The 21,608-nt window shown below is 42.2% G+C and overlaps 1 protein-coding gene across 2 annotated transcripts in view; it reads right to left on the bottom strand.

The window, feature by feature from the left end:
- Window positions 1–21,608, bottom strand: part of DCP1B (decapping mRNA 1B) — a 49,317-nt gene that overhangs the window by 4,590 nt on the left and 23,119 nt on the right. For both annotated transcript variants that reach the window (XM_066634599.1, XM_066634600.1), the window contains 4 exons: window positions 17,221–17,287; window positions 13,303–13,438; window positions 7,899–8,027; window positions 3,067–3,912 (listed from right to left, as the gene is read on the bottom strand). In XM_066634599.1, the coding sequence (XP_066490696.1) occupies window positions 3,067–3,912; window positions 7,899–8,027; window positions 13,303–13,438; window positions 17,221–17,287 (1,178 nt within the window). The remainder of the gene's footprint in view (window positions 1–3,066; window positions 3,913–7,898; window positions 8,028–13,302; window positions 13,439–17,220; window positions 17,288–21,608) is intronic.

The following is a 21,608-nucleotide window of genomic DNA, read 5'->3' as shown; positions in this document are numbered from 1 at the left end:
CTCCTCCACCATTCCCACTACTGCTGCCTCCACCACCCTCTTCCTTCCCCCACCTGTCCTGTTCCACATAGGGCAGGAAGTGTGGAGAGAAGGGGAGAGCAGAGAGTCTCCTTCTCACTGCTCCCCCTCTTCTTCAGTTCAGATAGGTGAGGTGGACGGAGAGGAAAAGGCAGGTGGTGAGAATAGGGATGGCAGAATTCCTAGGTTCCTGCCTGGTTTTGCCCTCACCCACTTCAGAAATTGCTTGACCTGAAGATTGGGAATTCTTGGTTTTTAGACAAAGGTATGGATCCAAAGGGTCCCTTCTGCTGTTGCTTGTGTAACCAGGAGTGTTTCCAGTTCCCCTGACCTGAGGCATAGTTTTCAGGGACACCTTCAGAATCGGTCTCCAGCCATAAATACTGAGGAGTGTTGGTTAGCTGGGGATTTCCTTTTAGAAAAAAGGAATCAAAACAAGAATTTCTTGCTTTCCAGTTTTAAAATGGCCTTGAGAATTTCTTCTGCTTCTCTCACTTTCATTTCTATTCCCCTTCTCTGACTCCCTTGCAGTTGCCTGCCTGAAGCAGTAGAGGCATTTTCCTACACTGAAAGATGTACTCCTAACATTTTTGTTACATATTTTCACTGGGGATTGCTGATCTGAGACAGGGTTCATTCTTTGATTGTCTGTGACCAGCTCAGCTCAGACCTGACCAGACCTGTCTGTTTTGGGGGTAGGTTGAAGTACAACTGGATTCTGCTTTTGCTAATTGCTTTGGTAACAAGTGTTTCCTCCCCATTAAGCCTCACACTACAAATAGCAGGTCATAAGCCAGATGGAGATGGATCACAAGCCAATTTGAAACAAGGCCGTAACATGCTATGCCTGTTGCTGAGGAAGAACAAACTGCAGGTTTCACTTACTGAAGGGACTTGTGATGAGTTCTTTAAATATATGTTTGTTCAGTTCTTTCCTCAATATGCAAGATGTTCTCTATAGCAGGCTACATCTGCAGACCTTGTAAAATTTGTTCCATTGTATTTTGAAAGATAGTGGGAGCAGATGCAACACCAAAAGATAAACAATTATAGGGAACAGACTTCAAGAGTGCAGTTATTGTCAGGATCTGCTTAGATTTGGTTTGCCTTAGCATCTGCAAGTGAGATGGTGCCAAGAATATTTGACTGAAATGTTTGTACTTGGCTAGGGTAACAAACAAGTCTTTAGCTGGCAGATAACACAGTACTGCAGTAAACAATAAGAGTATTGCTCATGCTGAAGTCTTTATAGATTTGGGTCTTTCTGCATAATGGGCCCAAGTGATGTAGCCAACACTGGAATTGAGGAGTAAAAGCATGAACTTTTCTGTTTTGGACTTCTGAAGCCAAAAATATGGGCTCAACACATAATCCCCTCCACTACTGCAGCATGAGCATTCATAAACAATAGCACCGTGAACACCAAGACCCAGCATGTCACATCCCAGCATTCCTAAGTCTTTTTAAAGGGATTGGGATCCTTGAGAAATTATAATTACCAGGAATTGTGAGGAATTGTGGCATCTAGTTCGTTTGGTGGAGCAACTGATGTGTTGACCACATCATTTGGTATAGATTAGGTATGTATTCATGCAAGGAAGTGAAGGGCTAGAATTCAGTGGGAGCTGAGCCTCTTCTTGACCAAGTGGTTGAAAGTTGAGCTATGACAATACAAATAAAAGCAGAGGTCTCTCTCAGAAGCTCCTTTATCACATTTCATACAAATTACTAGGAAGTAAATGAACTTAGCAGGGCAAAGGACAGAGGGCCCAATCCTATCCTACTTTCCAGCACCAGTGCAGCTGCAATGCAGCCCCAAGGTAAGGGAACAAATGTTCCCGTACCTTGAAGAGGCCTCTGTAACTAACTCCACTATACAGGAAGCAGTGCATACCCCATTGGCACAGCAGCACCTGCACTGAAAAATTGGATAGGATTGTCAACAGTGGCTGTGACTGCATGCTTCAACATACGATTATGAGAATGGGTGTTATTCTTAAGTAAGGGTGCATGGCCTGTGAGAAGATTAAAATTTCACATCAGAACATGGTTATCAAATTCTCTCCGAAATGGTTGTTTCAGGAGAGAACAAACTACCTATCTCATTTTAGTGCAAACGTCATAAATATCAACTTATTTTATTCCTCAAATGCAGGGCCAATGTTTTGACATCTCTTGTGTTTTCACACTTCCTATTATTTCAAATTATAGAGCTTAAAAGCAAGCTCTATTTCCAGTTTTATTTAATAGTGTGTTTGACTGCAGTCTGTGAGTGAGGGCTGGGGAATCAGCAGACTGTGTGAAAAGAAGGAGCCAAAAGCCAGGCCCTCGCAGCTGCACAAATCCATCTTTTTCAAATGAGAAAAAGTAAAGATGGATTTAAACATTAACGTGCGGTGAGTGAGAAGGGTGAGTTGTTAATTTCAGAGGAGACCTTTAATGAGATTTGTGTGGCTTCAGCTGGCAAACTATGCAAGAATATCTGAGATGCTTTCATAACCCTATTCTTAAGAAATCCATTCCTGACAGTCAATGGGAAAAGAAACTGTATTCCATACAGACAAAGCTAATGAAGCTTTTGAGTCTGGGACCAACTCAAAATGTTCGACCACCACCCCTGCCATGATTAGTCCTGTCCTGCCAGTTCACCCCACTCCCACCCTCCATCACCAGAAAAAAAAAGCTCATCTTTGTGAAAGGGGAAGGAATGAGCAGAGGCATGTGCTTGGGACCTCTCCTTACAACTAGGGACCTCCATCCTGCTTCACAGAGGTATGAGGTGTTTCCTGGTGAGGGGAGCTTGCACAAAAACCATAAGGGGTTTTCAAATTTTCCTTTTAAACACTCAAATAAAACCCACAGGAGTTTTTTCTCCCCTATGATTTTTGAGGTAAGGTTGGGGGAAGGAAAGGGATGGGAAGGTTTCCACCTCACTAGGCTGGACAATGATTATTGCCCCCAGCACCAAAAAGCAAAATGTGGCTTTGAAAGCTCGAAGAACAATTGATGTTTGGATTCTAGGTTTTATCAAGATTACTATTGCTTTACCTGGAAAAGAGGGGGTTGCTTTTCTGTGTTTGAAGCCTTGTCGATCCAGGAATCCAAAGGTTTCAGAGCAGTGGTGCTCTGAGTAACTGCAGGAAACTTTGCTGCCAAGGTTGGCCGGCTGGTAACATGCAACTGTTGCTCCTGTTGCACAATCTGAAGTTTTTTTAATAGCTCTTGTGGTGAAATTACTCCAGAATTGCTGGACTGGCTTCCAGAGATAGGAAGTGGCTGCCCAGGAAGTTTGGGTGGTTCTTTACCAAGGGCTGCAGGCCCCAGAGTCTGGCCTGGGAGGGAGCCATTGAAATACGTCAGGGGCGGCTGTGCCATACTCTTTACCTGGGCTACTGAGGAGACAGCAGGAGTCCTGCTGAAGACTGATGTGGCTGAACTTGTTGGTCCTGCATCACCAGGCTGCATTTTTGCCAGTTGTCCTGACGGGCCTTGTAACTGGTGCAAGAGGCTTCGAGTATCGGTTGCATCCTGGACTGGATAAGATGTCCTAAGGCTGTGAGAAGTCACAGGCTGGATGAGTCCGGTGAACACTTCACCCACAGAATGGATGCTGCCATTTTCACAGAGGCGGTTTTCAGGAAGCTCAGAGACTGGGTGAAGCTCTGCCCCGCGCACCATAAGTTTTTGAATGGCTGGGCAAAGCTGCTTCTCTGCAGTGGGTGAATGTCTGCTGGGTTCCTCATAGGACAAAGAGCGCACAACTCCCTGCCTCAGAGGGAAGTTTTCTTGGTGCTGTTTCTGTAACTGCTCTGAGGTATCTTGGTATGTGCTAGGTTTTTCTTGCTTTCCAAAGAGTGTTGTCAGGGATAAGTGCTGTGGTTCAGGGTCAATGTTCTGTGAGGAAGGAAAAATGTGTTTATATTACAATAAAAGCAAAAGATGAGCTATCAGTATCTAAGGCTAGAACAGCCAGTATCTAAGGCTAGAACAGAGAACAGCCTCTCTGTTTTCCTAGGAGGTTTTGAAAAGATTCCATCATGTGGTGGAGCAGAATATGAAATCCCCAGAGCTGAACTCTCTCATGAAGAACAAACAACTTTTTAATTGATGGGATCACGTTTGGAACCCCGAATGTGGAGAACAGTTGTGGGAAAAATGGCAGATGGGCAAGCACTTTCCTCCCACATGCTGCTTCTCCTCCACAAACCACACTCTCCCAACACAATATTACAGAGGACATACAGCAGCTGATGCTTCAGTACATGAGGTGGCCATGTAACACATAGTTTCAGCCTTGCACACAGTGAACCACTTCATGAGCCACTACCAGTAAAAACCTGGTATTCATTTAGGCTGCAGTCCTATTAACACTTTCTTGGAAAAAGTCTCATTGAGTTTAATAGAAGTTCCACGTAGACATGTACAGGACTGTGCCATTAGCATATTTGTCTCTGTTTTCATCTATCTATTGGGATGCACCTTTCTAAAAAATTCATTTAAAAAAATAATATTTAGGAACATAATACAAATACAAACAAAATAAACAATTTCAAACAGAAATTGCAATATATCGGTTTCAAGACCATTACAAAGAGAACCTAAGATATATCTGTTTACAAAAAACCAAAATAAAACTTGGAAGATGGACCTGACAGTCACCCAAGGAAACTGGCAGGAGACAGGCAGTCCAATCCTATCCTTCTTGGAATAACCAATGCAGAACTGATCTGTGTTGGATCACCTTGAGTATGCACTCTTACTTAAGACTGTAAGAGATGCCTTGTTGCATCAGATTTTTTTGCAAGAACCCCAGCAGCTGCAGGGCATCATATGGGTGGATCATGATTTAACTTCTGTCCATCTCTGAAACACTGAATATACATCACAGCACATATTATTTCTTGAATTGCTGGTTTTTGCTTAAGGACTGCAAGTTAGGCAGCACACATCTGGGGCTCTAAATGTGAGGTGTGATGATGAGGTGTTTTAATTGAGCCCTCCAATCCAATGACCATGAATTCTGTATCCTTTGCAAAGGGCTCTAAAGCCCATGAAAACTGCATCCATTCCAATAACCATGAAAAGGTGTTAAGCATCAGACACCTTTAAAGATATGATCCTACCACTAACATGAGCAGGGACAGCCCTAGGTTGCACTGGATCCTTGGGCAAACAATGGAGGAGGCCCTCTTGGATGCATGTGTGCAACCCTCCCAATAGCAGGCCTCCCCTTTCCCCATCTTATATGCCTGGTTTTCAGCCAACCAGGCAAGCTGGCCAGTATGCAGTTGGCCACTTGTTCCTCTTGGACACTCTGTTTCTGGAAAGTGGTCTGGCTAGAAGAGTAGGAGAAGCAGAAACTGCCCTGGCTCTTCCTGCTTCTTTCACTCTCTGGTCAAACATCCTTAGCAGTGGTGGAGCAACGCACTCCGCCAATCACAACACGCGGCTGCTGCCCACCATATAGGGGACTTTGGGTTGGCTGTGTGGGCTGTCCATTAATGCACTTCCTGGTCAACCTCTGACCACTACCCACAAATATAAAAAACACAGAATGACCAGGAACCTACAGGTGCTCATATTCAGTGGCGACCCTTGGCTATGTCATGTCCAGGGCCCTGACCACTGAGCGTGTCCCATAGGCTGGCACCTGTCCCACCCAAGGCAGGCTCCCCCCTCACATACCTGGGTACTCCATTGCCTTGCACAGTATTCTGAAGTGCTCGGAAAGCCTTCGGAGTCTCCAAAGGGCCCTTAAATAGTACTTCCGGAAAACTGGAAGTACTGCTTAAAGAGTCGTCTGGAGGCTCAGAAGGTTTTCCAAGCACTCCAGAACGCTACACGACTCCTCACTGCTTGGTACTATGTGGCCCCCTGGCTCTACTGTTAATATTTATAGTTTAGCTTTCATGTCTGTAAAACATAGATGCCCGGAATCAAAGGCGTTTAAAGTACAGAAATGTAAATGTTTATACTCTTGAAGCAAAAGCCATGAAACATAGAAAACTATGGAATTTATCCTCTAATGCAGTGTTTCTTAAACTGTGGGTCAGGACCCACTAGGTGGGTTGAGAACCAATTTCAGGTGGGTCTCCATTCATTTCAATATTGTATTTTTAATATATTAGACTTGATTATACCATGGGATGTGACTGCATTTGGAGAAATGTGACAGATCTGTACTTTGAACAGGCTACTATGTATATGCTTTTAACAATGATAGTAAATGGGACTTATTCCTGGGTAAGCGTGGGTAGGATTGCAACCTAGGATTGTTAAAAATTTTCCTACTTGATGATGTTACTTCTGTCAGGTGTGTCCTGACAGATTCTCATTCTAAAAAATGGATCCTGATGCTACAAGTTTGAGAATCAATGCTCTAGTGAGATAGTCTTAAATCTTCGTAATAGTGGCCACATCATTCAATACAGTTCTGACAAATATGCTTCACCCAACTTATATGCTTATACCCAATACTTCAATGAAAAGCAACTGTTTTGAGAAGTAGGGAGAGATGATACTTCTTCTAAAACTTTGAGAAACAATTTTTATATCTCACCCAGAATTCAGTTTTTGTTTAAGTAGAAGAAGGCAATGAGAACAGTTATTTAAAAACATTTTCATCCCACCTTTCTTTCTTCTCTGCTACAATGACTGGTGCTTTTTAGTTTCAAAAAAGGCAGCTAAGTTGGGGCACTTAGTGAGACACCTAAGTGAAGCTTTTAACATTATGCATGGTGTGGAGAAAGTGAAGTTTTTCTTCCTCTCTCACAATACCAGAACTAGGTTTCATTCAATGAATCTGTGTGGTGAGAGATTTAGGACAGACAAAAACAGAAACTTCCTCACACAGGACATAATTTGTCTGTGGAATTCTCTGACTGAAACCAAGATTTTTGGGGGGGAAGGGAAGATGCCTCAGGTCACAGCCAAGGACCATAGCATCCACAGAGGTCAGCCTGACAGGAGGCCCCTCCTTACCCAGTAGCCCAGGCTCCCAGAGAAACAGTGAGCCCAGAGAAACTACAGATTTTCTTCCCTTTGGATCCCAAGAAGAAAGGCTTGCCTGAGTTCTTCTGTAATGTGGAGTTGCTGCAGAGCTGCTCCTGCTTGTTCCTGGTTGGAGTGTGGAATTGGATTCATGTTGTTTCGGCCTTGGGGAGCAGGGAAATTAAACTACTCCTGCAGTTTGTGACCAGACCAGAATAACAACCCCCCCCCCCCGCACCCTACATGCTTGCAGCAACCCCCGTTCCAGATTGAGGCCAGGCGAGGAATGAGGTTTGGGATTTTTTTTTTAATGTAGCCAAAAGTAGCAGGGGAAGGGATGGCATGAGTAATCTCCCCTATCCTCCAACCCCTCTGACATCTCCCCTGTGTTACTTACCCATGGACTTTGTCTAAGGATTGGGGGGTGGGACAGTGAGAAGGATCAGAACGTGCTTGACAGGAAAAAAGTCTCCAATGGAGTTTGAAAAGAAACCCTGCTTGGAGGAGAGAACAGCCACATCTCTGTAAGAGGATGTGCAAAAGTAAAGGGCCTGCCTATGGCTACAAGGAGGAGAGGCCATCCAAAGGTTCTGGACCGTGAAGGCACAGGAGAAACAATTATATTACCATATTATGCACTTCCTTGTTCTCCAGGGGCAGCCAATAATGTGAACAGAGGATGGGGTAACTACACATTGCAGTGACACCACATCACTCACTTCCATAACTACCACTGATGAGCAAAGAAGGGGGAGGTCAACACAGTTTTGCTTTCATTCCACCAAGAATAGCCAGAGCACTCTTTTATTATGCAGAAAGACTCCTGTGCAATTGTTTGCTTAAGGCTTCTAAGCCAATAGCAGCATGAACCAAGAACATAAATAGTGTACCTGAATTTGTTGAGGTATACACTGGTGCTGCGTTTCACTGGGCTTCACTGGGATTGGTTTAATCAAGTTGGGGTTGTCATATAGGGCAGAACAACTGGTTATCTGTTTTGGCTCTGAGCATGTTTTACACTGAAACACAAATAAACATTTAGATTAAAACTACTTAAAAAAATTAAAGCAACATCTCTCCACTAGTACTCCATCTTGGTAAAACAAACATAACTATATTTGAGAAAAGAAAACAAGATTGACAAATTGATAGATGAACAGAGGATCAATGATATGTGAAGGAAAGACCATTTGATATTCAAGGAGCACAAGGTAAGCGCAATGTAAGGACATAAGTACAGGAAATATGTATGCAAGAGGTTTTTGAAAGATCTTCCTTTCCTAAGTTTCTCCTTACTCTGCACTTAACATATACTTACAGCCCTACTGGTGTATGTGTGTGAAATTATGTCTGATTTTTCAAATGATGCAGTGGGGGGGGGGGGGTTCAGCATCACATCTACCAGCCCAAACAGGGAGTAGCATTGAGAAAGGTGAAAACAACAACATCAGAACAGTAGTGAGCAACAATAGTGATTGACTACCAAGCTCAGCAAAAATCTGTAGACTCCTGAGAAAGGTCACTAGTTTTAGAACAGTGAACTTCCACAAAGCCCATGTCAGCAGACAGTACACAGGTTCTGATTCAACCATCTTCATTTTTTTCAAACTGGGGATTTCAATCCCAGTTGAAACATTTAATTTCATTTGAGCAGTAATCTAATGCAAACAAATACACATGTATTACCAAACAACAAAAAGTTTTGTTTTTTTCTTGCTCATATTTCAGTATTTTTTTTTCATGTTTAAAGTAAAATCCACTTTGAGAAGAAAAACTAAGCTAATTCCACCATAAGGATGCTTGGCTCACAGAATGGAGAAATGTAAAACAACTATTTTGAGAGACATAGTGGTCCTAAGATATACTGGTACTTAATGCAAAGGAAACTATAAAACGTGTCACCTTTGCTCAGCTTAATGTACTTGATCTCCAGCCTTAAGAGGACAACTGTTCCTGTTTTTCATGCTGCTTCTGAAGATAAATTCTCTGACATAATATTTCCTTGGCAACCAATTGTGATAAATACAGTGGCAGGAGAGGACTGACTCATCCTTCAAATACATTGTTTGCAAACATGCATCTTAGATTATAAAGACAGAAGGAGTGAAATCACTTTAGTATGCATATATTCTTCTGTATTTTGTATGATAAAGGGAAGGGGACAAGTAAGCCGCTCTATAATGCAACTATCCATCACTGAATTATTTGAGCAGAAAAATATCAGTATTTTTCTAGATTTCCAAGCAATTTTGATTCATGAGTCTGTCAATAGTGACTACTCAAATTAGTAATATGGATTTTAATATAAATCAAGTCAAAAACAGCAGCTAATGCTATATGTCACAATTGTCTGCTTCTAATTATATTAACCTAAGAACACTTACTTGGAAGAAAGTTCAATTGCCAAGACTTCTAAGCAAACTAGTTAGGGTTTAAGGTACTAAACAAGAAAAGGATTAACAGCCCAATTCTAATGTGGCTACTGCTGCCAGAACAAGAGGTCCAGCAATGCTAGGTGCTTTCTGGCAGTCACAAAATGGGACATGCCAGAGTGTGTGAGCTGGCCACCACTGCAAGTGAGGAGTTGCCAGTGCATCTTCATGCCAGTGGCCTTCAGATGCCCACCAGCCCCAGGAACTAAACCTAGGGGATGGAGGAAGGCAGGGGGAGGGCAGAACAGGTGGGCAGATCAGAGCAGCAACTGGGCTGGAAAGTAGCACAGATCAGAACCGGGAAGGGGGGAGATTTGGTGGCAACAGCATCTGCCAAATACAAGGTCCCTTCCCAGGCTCAATCACCTCCATGCAGACTTGAGTCAGTAATATTGCTGGTGCAGGTCTTAGCAGAACAGCTGGGACGACAGGGACTTACTCCAGGGCAAGGGAACAAATGTTCCCTTACTACGAGGAGGCCTCTTGAGACTGAAACTCCTCTATGGGATACAGCAGATGCCCCACTGGCCGCACCATTTGAGCAGTTATGTTGGATTGGGCTGTAAGATACTACCCTCAAGAGGCTGTATAGTCTAATGTCATGTTAGCTAAGACAAACCTTGGTTACTCTGTAGGACTACAAGCTTTGATTAATTTAATTGGTAGATTAATCAATTGAAGTTTAATTGGTCAGGGACCAATTTTAATCAGAGAGCACAAATTTTAAACCAGTATGGCTAAGATTTAAAGGTCACCAAAATATTTTGGTTTGGTGTCTTCTATCAAGGAATTGAGAATGAAATACTACAACTGATGGCCTTTCCTTCTAACATATGATAGCTAAATGGCAAATTATGTCACATTTTCTTAAATATTTTTTAAATGCTCATATTTTAAGCTTTGGCAATATGCAAAACTATTTACACATAATAGTTAAAAGATACTATATAGCATTCTAAAAATTATTTAATTTTTTTAATTGACAGCCCTACAGTTCTTATTAGTGATGAACTTTTGTAGGATAAAGTCTCTTTATAACAGGAATAGTTTATTTCCAGAAACACTATACAGATTCACAAAGCCTAAAGATTCAGTGAAAATCTACATCAACCTGTGGCCTAGTCTTAAAAACTGAGGATGAAGTAAAACATGTTTGTCAATTATACCAGCCTTAGAATTCCCCCAATTCACCCTCTTTTTCCATTTCTGAGAAAAGTTTATGCTGCAAAATCCCCCAGATTAACTCCTTAGACTCCAAGAACAGTGGCCAAAGTGGACAGAAGCCTCTGTTACAAGATGGAGCACACATTTCACAACACAAAGTTTCCTTTTACTAGGCTCTGTTCCTTATGATGATACCCTGACTTAAGTGCTTCCAGGATCAGAGCTTCCACTGATGCCAAAAGAATGTGGCTAAAAGGCTAATTATATATTGTTGTCTGACTGGTGCTGGTGCAATACTATATTACTCTATTCCTTGTTGGATGGTATAGCTCCAATCCTGTTTCAGCAACTGTGTCCTACCCTATGATTGCAGCATTAGTCCTTGACTCCTAATATGATGCCAGAAAATGGAGTTATTCCTAGTAGCCAGAATGGGTTTGTCAAGAACAAGTCTTGCCAGACTAAAACACGGGAATGCCATGGCCATAGCATATCTAAATTTCAACAAAGCATGTTACAAAATCTCCAGTGATATCCTTGTGGGTAAAATGAAAACAATGTAGGTCAGATGATACTACTGATGAGTTCAAAGCTGGTTGAAGAACTATTATCAACAAGTGTTAATAAATGGCTAACATCTGAGAGAAGTATCGAGTGGTGTGTCACAGGCCTCTGTCTTGAGCCCTGGGCTGTTAAACATTTTTATAAAAGACTTGAATGAGGAGGAGTTTATCTAATTTGCAATTAACACAAAGTGGGGGGATAACAAACTCTCTAGCAGGACAAATCAATATTTTAAAACATCTTGCCAGGTGCAGTCATTGGGCACATTACAACAAGATGAAGTTCAACAGAGACAAATATAAAGTCTCTGGAGGGCCTTAAGAATTCTCAATTAACAAACTTTTTTTTCCTGCTGTCCTCCTGGTGCCTATGTGTTTAGTCGCTGTGTTGCACCAGGAGACATTCACCAGCCATTCAGACCTAGAGGGCAAACCTGTACTCAGGTCTGGAGGCAACAGTACCAAAAAAAAGAGGCACAAGTACAGGATAAGAGAAACCAGATTGGCAGGAGAATATGTGAAAACAATCTAGGTATCTTACAGTGTAATCCTATGCATGTCTACCCAGAAGTAAATCCTACTGCATTCAGTGGGACTCAATCCCAAGTAAGTGTGTACAGCAGTGGTTTTCAAACTCTCAGGGAGTGAGTTTGTTTGTTTGTCTCAGGGAGAGTTTGAACTGCAGGTAAGTTCTTGTGGGGGCAGGGAGGTGACAGCGACGCATTCCCCAGGATTGCATTGCTAAAGGGGCTGCAGGGATGGGGATGGACTCACAGTCCCTGCAGCAGCCCGTCAGGGGTGTGGGGAGCTCTGCACTAGTGTCTGCAAGGCTCCCTGCAGCTTAAAAAATGAGTGATTGCACTCCACTTCCACAAAACCGGAAGTGGAGTGCAATCACTGCGCTTTCATTTTTTAAGTTGGGGATTTTAATCCTGGGGATCACTTCACTGCCTCCCCCCTGCCCCCACTCCTTAAGGGGAAAGTGGCCAGGGCTTTCTGGCTGGGGTGTCATGGCACCCCAGTTTGAAAAGCCGTGGTGTACAGGATTGCACTGCTAAGATCACCACAACCTGAACATAAGCCAGCGATGTGATTCAGTGCAAAAAATGCTGGGCTGCATCAATGGAGTAATGGAGTCCAGATCATGAGAAGTAACAGTTTCACTCTATTCTGCACCAAGTCAGATCTTACTTGGAATACTGGTACAGTTGGGGCACCACATTTTAAAAAGGAAGCTGATAAACTAGAATGGGTTCAGAAGAGGGCAACAAATATGGCAAGGAGTCTGAAAACCAATTAATATGTGGCACAGTTAAAAGAGCTCAGTACATTAAGGAGAAGACTAAAGGGAGGGATGACAGCTATCTTCAAGTATCTGAAGGGCTATCATGCAGAAGGTGGGAAGACTTACTCTTTCTGACTCTTAAGGGCAGAACTAGAATCAGTGGGTTGAAACTACAAGGAAAATAGATTTAGACTAGACATGAAGAAGAATTTCTTAACTGTAAGAGATGTTCAACAGTGGAACAGCCTGACTTGTGAAATCATTGGCTCTTCCTCATTGCAGGTTGAGGAACTGCAAAGATGATACACCTGGCGCAAGTCTGAGCAGACCTGTTGCCACGGCTGGGGCTTTCACTGGGGCAAGGGGATACATGTCCCCTTCCCTTGAAGAGACTTCTAGACTGCAAAATTCTTCCCTTGGGATTCAGTGCAAGCTGGTCTGTCCCTGCTGCACCAGTGGGAGCAAATTTCAATACGATTGGGCTGTTGGTTTGGTTCAGCAAGGCAATTCTGATGTCCTGATACAGGGAAAACTGCACACACTGCTGAACTTTTTAGTGACAATCCTGAAATGTAGCTGATGCCTCAATCACACCCATGCTATGATCCAGGACAAGTTTTAGAATTCCTCCAAGTTCAAATTTGCGCAGGAGGACAGACTTAGGGAATTAGTGCTAATCACTGCTGCCAACAAATACTGGGCAATCTGAATTGGCTATCAAAATCTATGCCTAAACAAGGAAGTGACATTCTACTGCAAGCTCATCTACTATACAAATGTACAAAACTGAATGACTGAAACAAAGTCAAAAAGGAAGTAGGGTATTGTTCTACATAGCATAAACCCTCACCTTGGTGTATTCATCTTTGGCTTTGGTGAGCATCCGGAGGATATCCACTTCCTTGCTGTCACCAGAATTCAGGCTTACTGGAGAAATCCCCAGGACAGCCCCTTGCTGTGCTTTCAGTTGCTCTTGCTGAGTTAAACTGGAAATGAGGGGTGAAGTCAGAAATGAATGAGAAAACAAGAGTTCACTCACAATTGCTTTAAATAATTTAGGTGACATTAGGAATAACATCAGGATTTTTTTTTCATTCTGTCTTCAACACAAAACTAAAGTTTGCCTATAGCTGATAATGTGATTTCTCCAATTTTGTTGTCACTGGGCCATGAAAGACATGAATATCCCCAACTCAGTCACAGCTCGCATGGCCAGGAGGTACATTAAATTGCTGCTCATTTTATGAGCACTGGTAGTTGGAAGAGTGGCAAGCACACACAAATAAGACTTTAACTGCTAGTAAATGACCAATTTCCTGCCCCAGCTGTTTTATAATTACTTCAAACTGCTGAAAATTCTAACACACATTGGCTGAACTACAGTGTGTTTTTAACTAGCTGAAATGCTGCTATTATAGTCTATTAAACATGGTTCACAGTGGCATGAATACTATGTAAACTAGTCTTTTACTGAAGGAAATTAGCAATCTGAGACATGTTTAATCACCAACAACTGAAGGGTGTGTTGGTTAAAAAAAGATGTATCAAGAACATAGGGTTCTTAGGAAAAACAATTTGTCTCTCCTCCTATCCTATATAAATTATTTCTAGTTCCTAATGTATCTACTGTAGTATTGCTCACCATTTCAAAGGACCACCTTCATACAGGGACAGTCCTTTGCTCCTCCCTTAGACTTTCCATACAGTGGAGTCCAAAGCAGGGCTTGAGCAATTCAGGTTGACAGGGCGATTCAAAATTTCATCCTGGGGCAGAAGGACAGCTGCAGTCAAGGGCAGCCTTTGCTGTAAAGCTGTTTTATTGCTATTTGTTGCATTGTGTTTTGTATTTTTATAATGCTTCTAAAAATTCCTTAATTATTATTTTATTGTACTGCTGCTATTAATTGTATTTAATTGCTTTATGGTGTTTTTTATATTGTAAGCCTTCTTGTAAGAATCCAACTGTGGGTGTAAAGGCGGAATAGAAATTGTTTTAATAAATAAAGCACAGTGGCTGTTGGAGCAGCTTGCTGCAGCAGCAAGAGCCAGCTAAGCTGGGGCAAGGTGAAGGAAGTGACTTTCTCTCACACACTGTGGAGTGGGGATCACACACAACACCTTTTCTCCCTTGAATAGGTCCTCAAAGTGTGTATGTATGTGCCTATCTGTCTTCCTTCTTCACACCAGTTTGGAAAGGGGGAAGCAAGAGCTTATTTTACAGCCCATGTCTATCAGAAATAAGTACACTGTGTTCAAAGAGACTTATTCCCAGGTTAGTGTGTACAGGATTGCAGCTTTCTAATTTTCTTGCAATTAACTTTTTTTTAATTGCAGAATTTTAACTTCAAAAAAAAGCATTTCTTGAGGTAACTTCTTTAAGTACTTTCAGATTAAAGTTTTAGATCTTTTTGTTCTCACATTGACATTTGCCAAATTTTCCTACTATTGCAAGGGGTTAGATATGTGCTTTTTAATGCTTGTTATGCTTAATGATTAAATGTTGCTATGTAAAATCTATATCATTAGTGGCACATGAGATTTTTTTGTGCTAGTGTTTTGTTTGTTGTTGTTGTCTTGGCCAGTGTTAAACATAAAACTCTGAAAGCTGAAAAATGTGTCTGGCTCCTAAATTTCTGACCCAGCTCCTAGATCCAAAGCAAATTTGTCAAATCCTGGGTCAAGATGAAAGTGGTAGAATAAGCAAGCAATCTGTGTATCATCTTCAACTACATTTGACTCATTAAAAACTCATGTACAGCAATAGCTTGAATAGATGGAGGATACATTCCCGGATGCTCAAACCCATGGATGCCGAGTCCGTGGAAAAGGAGGGCCCACTGTATAGGAAGTGAATGGATGGATAAATGGTTGTGTGCCAGTGCATGGTCTCCTGCTAACCGGACAAGAGTCACTTTTTCAAGTGGTTCTCGTTTTATACTTAGCAGGGGGAGAATAACTGTCCCTTTTCACCCCAGCATAAGGTCTTTTCTAGTGGCTGTTGCTGGTGTTCTTCTGCATCTTTTTAGATTGTGAGCCCCATTTAGTTGATTCCCCCCCCCTAAACTGCTTTGTGAACTTTCTTGCTGAAAAGCAGCATACAAATACTGTTAATAATGATGATGATAATAATAAAATGTATGCAGGTGTTACTAGCTGGGTGAGCTGCTGCAGTAGGCTCCCTGTGTCACTTGCCAGTACAGTGGTTGGCCAATGCAATGCTCCCTCTGATAGTCCATGTGCTACAGTCTTCCAGTAAGATCTGCCTGTTTGTGGTAATGCAAGGTGTTATGGCTTAGTGGTTAAACAGCAGCTGTGGAGGAACTGGTGTAAGTTTGAGACCTGACTCCCTCTCTCCTTTTTGTCCCTGTAACGGGTGTTTCTGTTTAGTCATGCAAAAAGTGAGTGTCTTGCTAGTTAGCGCTCAAACCCACCTTGCCTGGCTTCCAGCCTGTGTCTTTCTGCAATGAGACACCAGCACCCTTGCTATGGAGAGACTTGTATGTTTGTTTCATATGGTTGCCCCCTTCAAAGGGAGCAATCTTCCTAAACAATCTCTGCTCTGTTAAAAATGTATTCCTTGGATGTGTGCATTTGTGTGAATGGGATGAGAGGACTTGAACCCTGAGTTCAGAGGCACCTAGCAATTATTTGCTTTTGCCTTTTTGCTACTGATGCCACAGTAACTTCTGTAGGAGTTGGGGTGCTATGGCATGCTTGTGTGTATATGTAGGTAGTGTCCTTGGAGCATGTCCCTATGGTTCAGGGGTGGTGCTGTACTGATGCTATTTCACCCCTTCCTGGTGGTTGGCAGCACTGGCATTCATTGATCTGGAACCTGCCCCAGCTCACTTTATTTTATTTATTTATTTTAGAAATTTATATCCTGCCTTTCTATCCAATGAAGGACACTCAAGGCGGCTCACAATTAAAAACATAAAATATACATACATATGTATTAAAAGACATTAAAAACAATAAAACACAATAAAAACCTGAATTCCAAATTAAAAATTTACTGTGACAGCACTTCTCTGGCTGGCCAGTGTTGGAGTCAACTGGATGCAGTGATTGGCTCCTTGAACATCACACTGGCATCGGTGTGCCATCAGTGTGGTGTTGCTAGGATGGACATCACACCAGCGTCCACGCGCCATCCATGCACTGTTGGCATGGCACATAGGATTGGGCCATAGGCCTATTGAAAATGCCAAGTACTGATCTCTTTATATTAAATTAAACACATATGTAACTTTACTGAGGGTGCCTGGTGTCAGATTTTACTGTATAAGTGGAATTTTATTAAAAGCATGGAAGCATCTGAGTAGAAATCCTAAAGGCCACATGAAGTGAATTACAGTTCTATTTAAAGAGTTTAGAAATATAATTTTTCATTTACCAGGGAAAAAGAGATCAATGGCAGTTCAGAGTTAATGCAGAAAAAAATAAGAAAAAACTCAAAATGTACCATTAGCCAAATTTGCCTGGAATATTTTCACTACCAGAGTCATTAAAAATTATATTAGTCATCAAAGAAGAGAAATTGCTTATCCTATAATGAAGAAAATTTCACCAAGACATTTCAAACATTAAACAAAATTAATGAACTTTAATTGACTTCCTGCTTTGATGTTATCTGAGCCCATCTACGTTGCTAATTTCAACATAAAGGGAGCTAATGTTAAAAGGTACATTACAGCAACAGTGATACAACATGCAAAAATACATACAAATAAAATTCCCAAATGCTTTCATTGCCCTCAACACTTACGTTTTCATGAGTTCTGCAATTCTTTGGCATTCTTCCTTATTATAAAACCAAATTCCATAAATGGACACTGAAAATGCACATCAAAGACAAACCATGAACAACACAATATCATGCCTGCCAGCAACTTTCTGTTCTCAGTCAAAAATTATTTGCAAATAATTTTCTAAGGATTTTAAAAATTCTTCTTCATTTTAGAATCCTTTGACAGTTGCACAATCTACTTCTCCAACAATCATTTACTATATGATGCAAAATTGTAGGCTAAAAAAGTTAACATCAGCCAGCTCAAGCAATTTGAATTAGTTCTCCCTATCATGCAGCTCATGAAAGGCAGGCCCTCTGGTGTGTCTCATAAGCTGTATAAGTTCTGGCTCAGGAAGCAGCTGGTATTTTACCAGCCTGACCAGTAAAACTATGTTCTGCCAGGTATCCAATACTATGGTCTGAAAAGCCAATGAACATCAGACTCTGCCAGACTTCGGGTAATGCAAGTAGCAAAGGGAGGTGGGGGGAGGGCAGGCGGTAGGTGTAGGCGGCCCCAGGGGCGGGCAGGTGGTGAGCAGAAGGCAGGACTGGGATCTGGCAGTTATGCCAGATCCTAACCCCATTCCCAGGAGAACGGAGCGGCTTCAAGTAGCTCCGCTCTCCTCGGACTTGTGCCACCTCTCCCACAGGGGCCAGCGGCCCTTACTCGGAGCTAAGGGGAAATGTTTCCCCTTGCCTCTGGTTGAGCCGCCTTATGGCCACTATTCTGCACTGGATATAGTGCAAGCCTCTTTTTGTTCCAGGCTCTATTTGTTCCTACCACTGGCATAGCTCTCATAGGGCTGGGGATATCCTGTGATACCAGATAGCACACTTTTAGGGGCAGCAGTGCCACCCCCACAGCATCAACAGCGCCATACTGCCTCTTTTCTTGTCCGTTTTGCTGATCTGTGCAACTGCACTTGCTCTGTGGCCATAAAACAGTGACATTTACATTCTCCAAGAGCTTCAAAGCTCTCCTAAATTTTAAATAAAAGCTATGGAAGCCCTTAAGGGTCATTAAGAATAATTAAAAATCTGAGTTCCTGCACTTTGCTGATCTAGCTGCCTTTAAGGTTAACCCTTCTACTGCCTGTCTCCTGCACAGTGCTGTGGCACTCTGCAGAGTAATTAAGCCTGAAATCAATCACAGCAATTGTCATGTTTACAGCCTTTCAATCTGTTGGGTCAGTTTACTGCCATTCTATTTTACTGCAGATTTGCTTCATTATTTCTTCAGGTACAGTTGAGATACTTAGGACCAAATGCTAACCAACTTTCCAGCCTTGACATAGCAGTGTTAGTGGGGCATGTGCTGCATCCTGCAGTTGGGTGGCACTCATGGAGGCCCCCTCAAAGTAAGGGAATGTTTGTTCCCTTACCTCGGAGCTGCATTGCCCTTAAGTTGGTACTAGAAAGTTGGTTAGGACTGTGCCCTTAGTTACATGACCAATAGTTTGAATACAGCGTAAGATTAAAAGGGGCAGGCAAATGGACAGTTTTTGTAATTTATTCACTGGTTACCTTTCCTTAAAAGGTGCTTGATTTCCATTTTCTTCCACCCTTCCTTTTATAAAACCCCTTTGTGACCCATAGTAATACATTCCCATTGTCCAATAACTGGAATGAAGGTAGCATTAAAATTATAGGAAAGTTGATGCAGAAAATAACTGTGTCAAGGTAATTCATTTAAACCAGGGGTCTCCAAACTTTTTGGTCAGAGGGCCGTATCAAATATCTGGCATGGTGTTGAGGGCCAGAAATAAAATTTAAATAAATTAGAGATAGAACTTAGATGAGTGAATAAATGAATGAATGGGCTCATTAATTCAACCTTTCTGGCCCTCAGAACACCCTCCAGACACAATCAGAGCACAGTTCTGGTCGTGTTCAATTGAGTGGGCCAGAGGCTTTCAGGGGACAAGCGGCTGGCCGTGGGCTGGATAGAGGCTTGCTGTGGGCCGCATCTGGCTCCCGGGCCAGGGTTTGGAGACCTCTGATTTAAACCATACAAAAATAGTCAGTGAACTAATTTTATTGCTGCAAAGGAAAATGGGTTGGCTTTTCATAACACAGAATCATGGCCATTGGGCAGAATCCTGGTAAATAACTTTGTTACTATTATTTGAACTGAGGCTTAATCTGTGTTTAAAAGAGGGGTAGGCAGTATTAACCACTGTCATGTAGCCAGTGTGTCTGCTAATGTAACCCCAAATGACATTTGATGTTTTCCCATCAGCATTGCATTGGTAATTTATATTTGAATTGGTGATGCTCAAACTCCTTTCCAGTATAGCTAGAGTCTAATTCCACCATTTTGTTTTTATACATGTTTTTCACTCCACTGTTTAATATTTGTCATTGTTAATTTTATTGCTTATAACCCACTACCCAAATTTATTCAGTTCTGTTTGGAAATGTTTGTGCAAACGTAGTTCTATTCATTTGTTTATTCATTCATCTCCTTCTTTCAACTTTCATATTTCAGTTTTACTTTCATGTTTCATATTTCACTTCTCTCAGTTGCCTAAATCAGTGGTTCCCAACCTGGGGTACTTGTATCTCCAGGGGTACTTGCCGGGATCTTTAGGGGTACTTGAAAAAGAAATGAATAATGGCAGAAAAAGGCAGTTCTGTATTAGAATGCTTTACGGGGCTAATATGAGGGGTACAATTTATGGAAATAGGCTGCCAGGGGGTACGCAAGTTAAAATATGCTGGGAACCACTGGCCTAAATTATGAAGTTAGAGCAAGGGAGTCCAAACATTTTGGCAGGGGGGCCACATCATCTCTCTGACACTGTGTTAGGGGCCGGGGAGGGGGAGAATTAATTTACATTTCAAATTTGAATACATTTACATAAATGAATATATTAGAGATGGAACTTGGTCTTGCAATTGCTCAAGGCCTTGCACAAAGCAAGCTTGGCCTTTCCTTTGCTGCTGCTGCTGCATCACAGACATGGAACAGCAAGCAGTGGAGGGCAAACAGTCTCTGTCACACTGAGAGCAGTTGCATTGGGCCAACATGGGCTCCAGCAAGTCTCCAGAGGGCTAGAGACTCACTGAAGAATGGGAGCTCCCCATGGGCTGGATTGAGAGTCCCCGAGGGCCGCAAGTGGCCCCCGGGCCAGGGTTTGGGCACCCCTGAGATGGAGCATGCTGAATTCCATAGCAAGAGATTGATAATGTATTACTCTTTCTTAATAATATAGTTGAATTAATTAATAATGCTTTCATTGTGGGAAGGGGCACCAAATTTTCTGTGACTCCAGGAAACAGATACCTCAGCTATTCCACTGGTTCTTAGCCCATGGTCCCACCTAACTGGCCTGTAGATTTGAGCAGCTGGAAACAGAATGTAACTCAGGCCTCTGGTTGCTGGAAACCTCACAAGAATGGGCAACCTCCTGCATGAGAGTGGTTGGGGATGCTTTTGGTGCATGCTGCATTTTTGGAGAGACCTGGGCCTGATTTTGCCTTCTACAATATTGCTTCTTGATAGGGAGAGTAAAGCATGTGAAGCACTGTAATACTTGTTACTATGTACGTAAAGTGTAAACATTCTTTCTCCTTCTATAATCTCAGCCCACTATTGGAAACTGGGGAATTTAGTATAACTAAAAATTGAGAAACTCTAAGGCAGGGATGTCAAACATAAGACCCTGGGGCCGGATGTGGCCCACGGAAGCTTTTTATCCGGCCCTCAGGCTCTCAGTTGCTGAGCAGTGCTAAGGAGTTACTGCTTAAAGGGCAGCCCACATGAAAATTGGGTTCTCCCATATCTTGAAATATGATATCTTGAATCAGAATCCCTAGCTGCAACTTCTTGGCAGCAATTTCCACAATAGCAGCAGCACAGTTGTCTGCTGTGAGAAGCAGAGGCTGCAGCCATGCCTATGACATAATCTATAACAGGGGTGTCAAACATAAGGCCCGGCCCGTGGAAGCTTTTTATCCGGCCCTCAGGCTCTCAGCTGCTGAGCAGTGCTGAGGTGTTACTGCTGAAGAAGCAGCCCACATGAAAATTAGGCTCTCCCATATTTTAAAATATGATCAAGATTTGCATATTTTCTCTTCTGTCATTTGTAGCTAATGAGTTCCTAAGTGAGAAAAAGTGCTTATTTTTGGTTAAGACCTATTTAATGACATCACTTCCAGCCCTTAGCGGGCATCATGAATGCTATTCGGCCCTCTGCATGAAACGAGTTTGACACCCCTGCTCTAAGAGACTAGCCTTGAACACAATGAAGAAAAAAAATCCTTATCCTTAACAACACAAGCAGCAGCAATGTTTAAAATGCTTCGCCCATTTTTGGAGACCAATTTTTAATAACCTCTTAGACTTTGTATTACTTGTCTAA

This window comes from Tiliqua scincoides, chromosome 7 (genome assembly GCF_035046505.1).
Source record: "Tiliqua scincoides isolate rTilSci1 chromosome 7, rTilSci1.hap2, whole genome shotgun sequence".
NCBI classification, from domain to species: Eukaryota; Metazoa; Chordata; class Lepidosauria; order Squamata; family Scincidae; genus Tiliqua; species Tiliqua scincoides.
The sequence above is the reverse complement of the archived record's forward strand: the minus strand, read 5'-3'. Positions and strand labels throughout refer to the sequence as shown.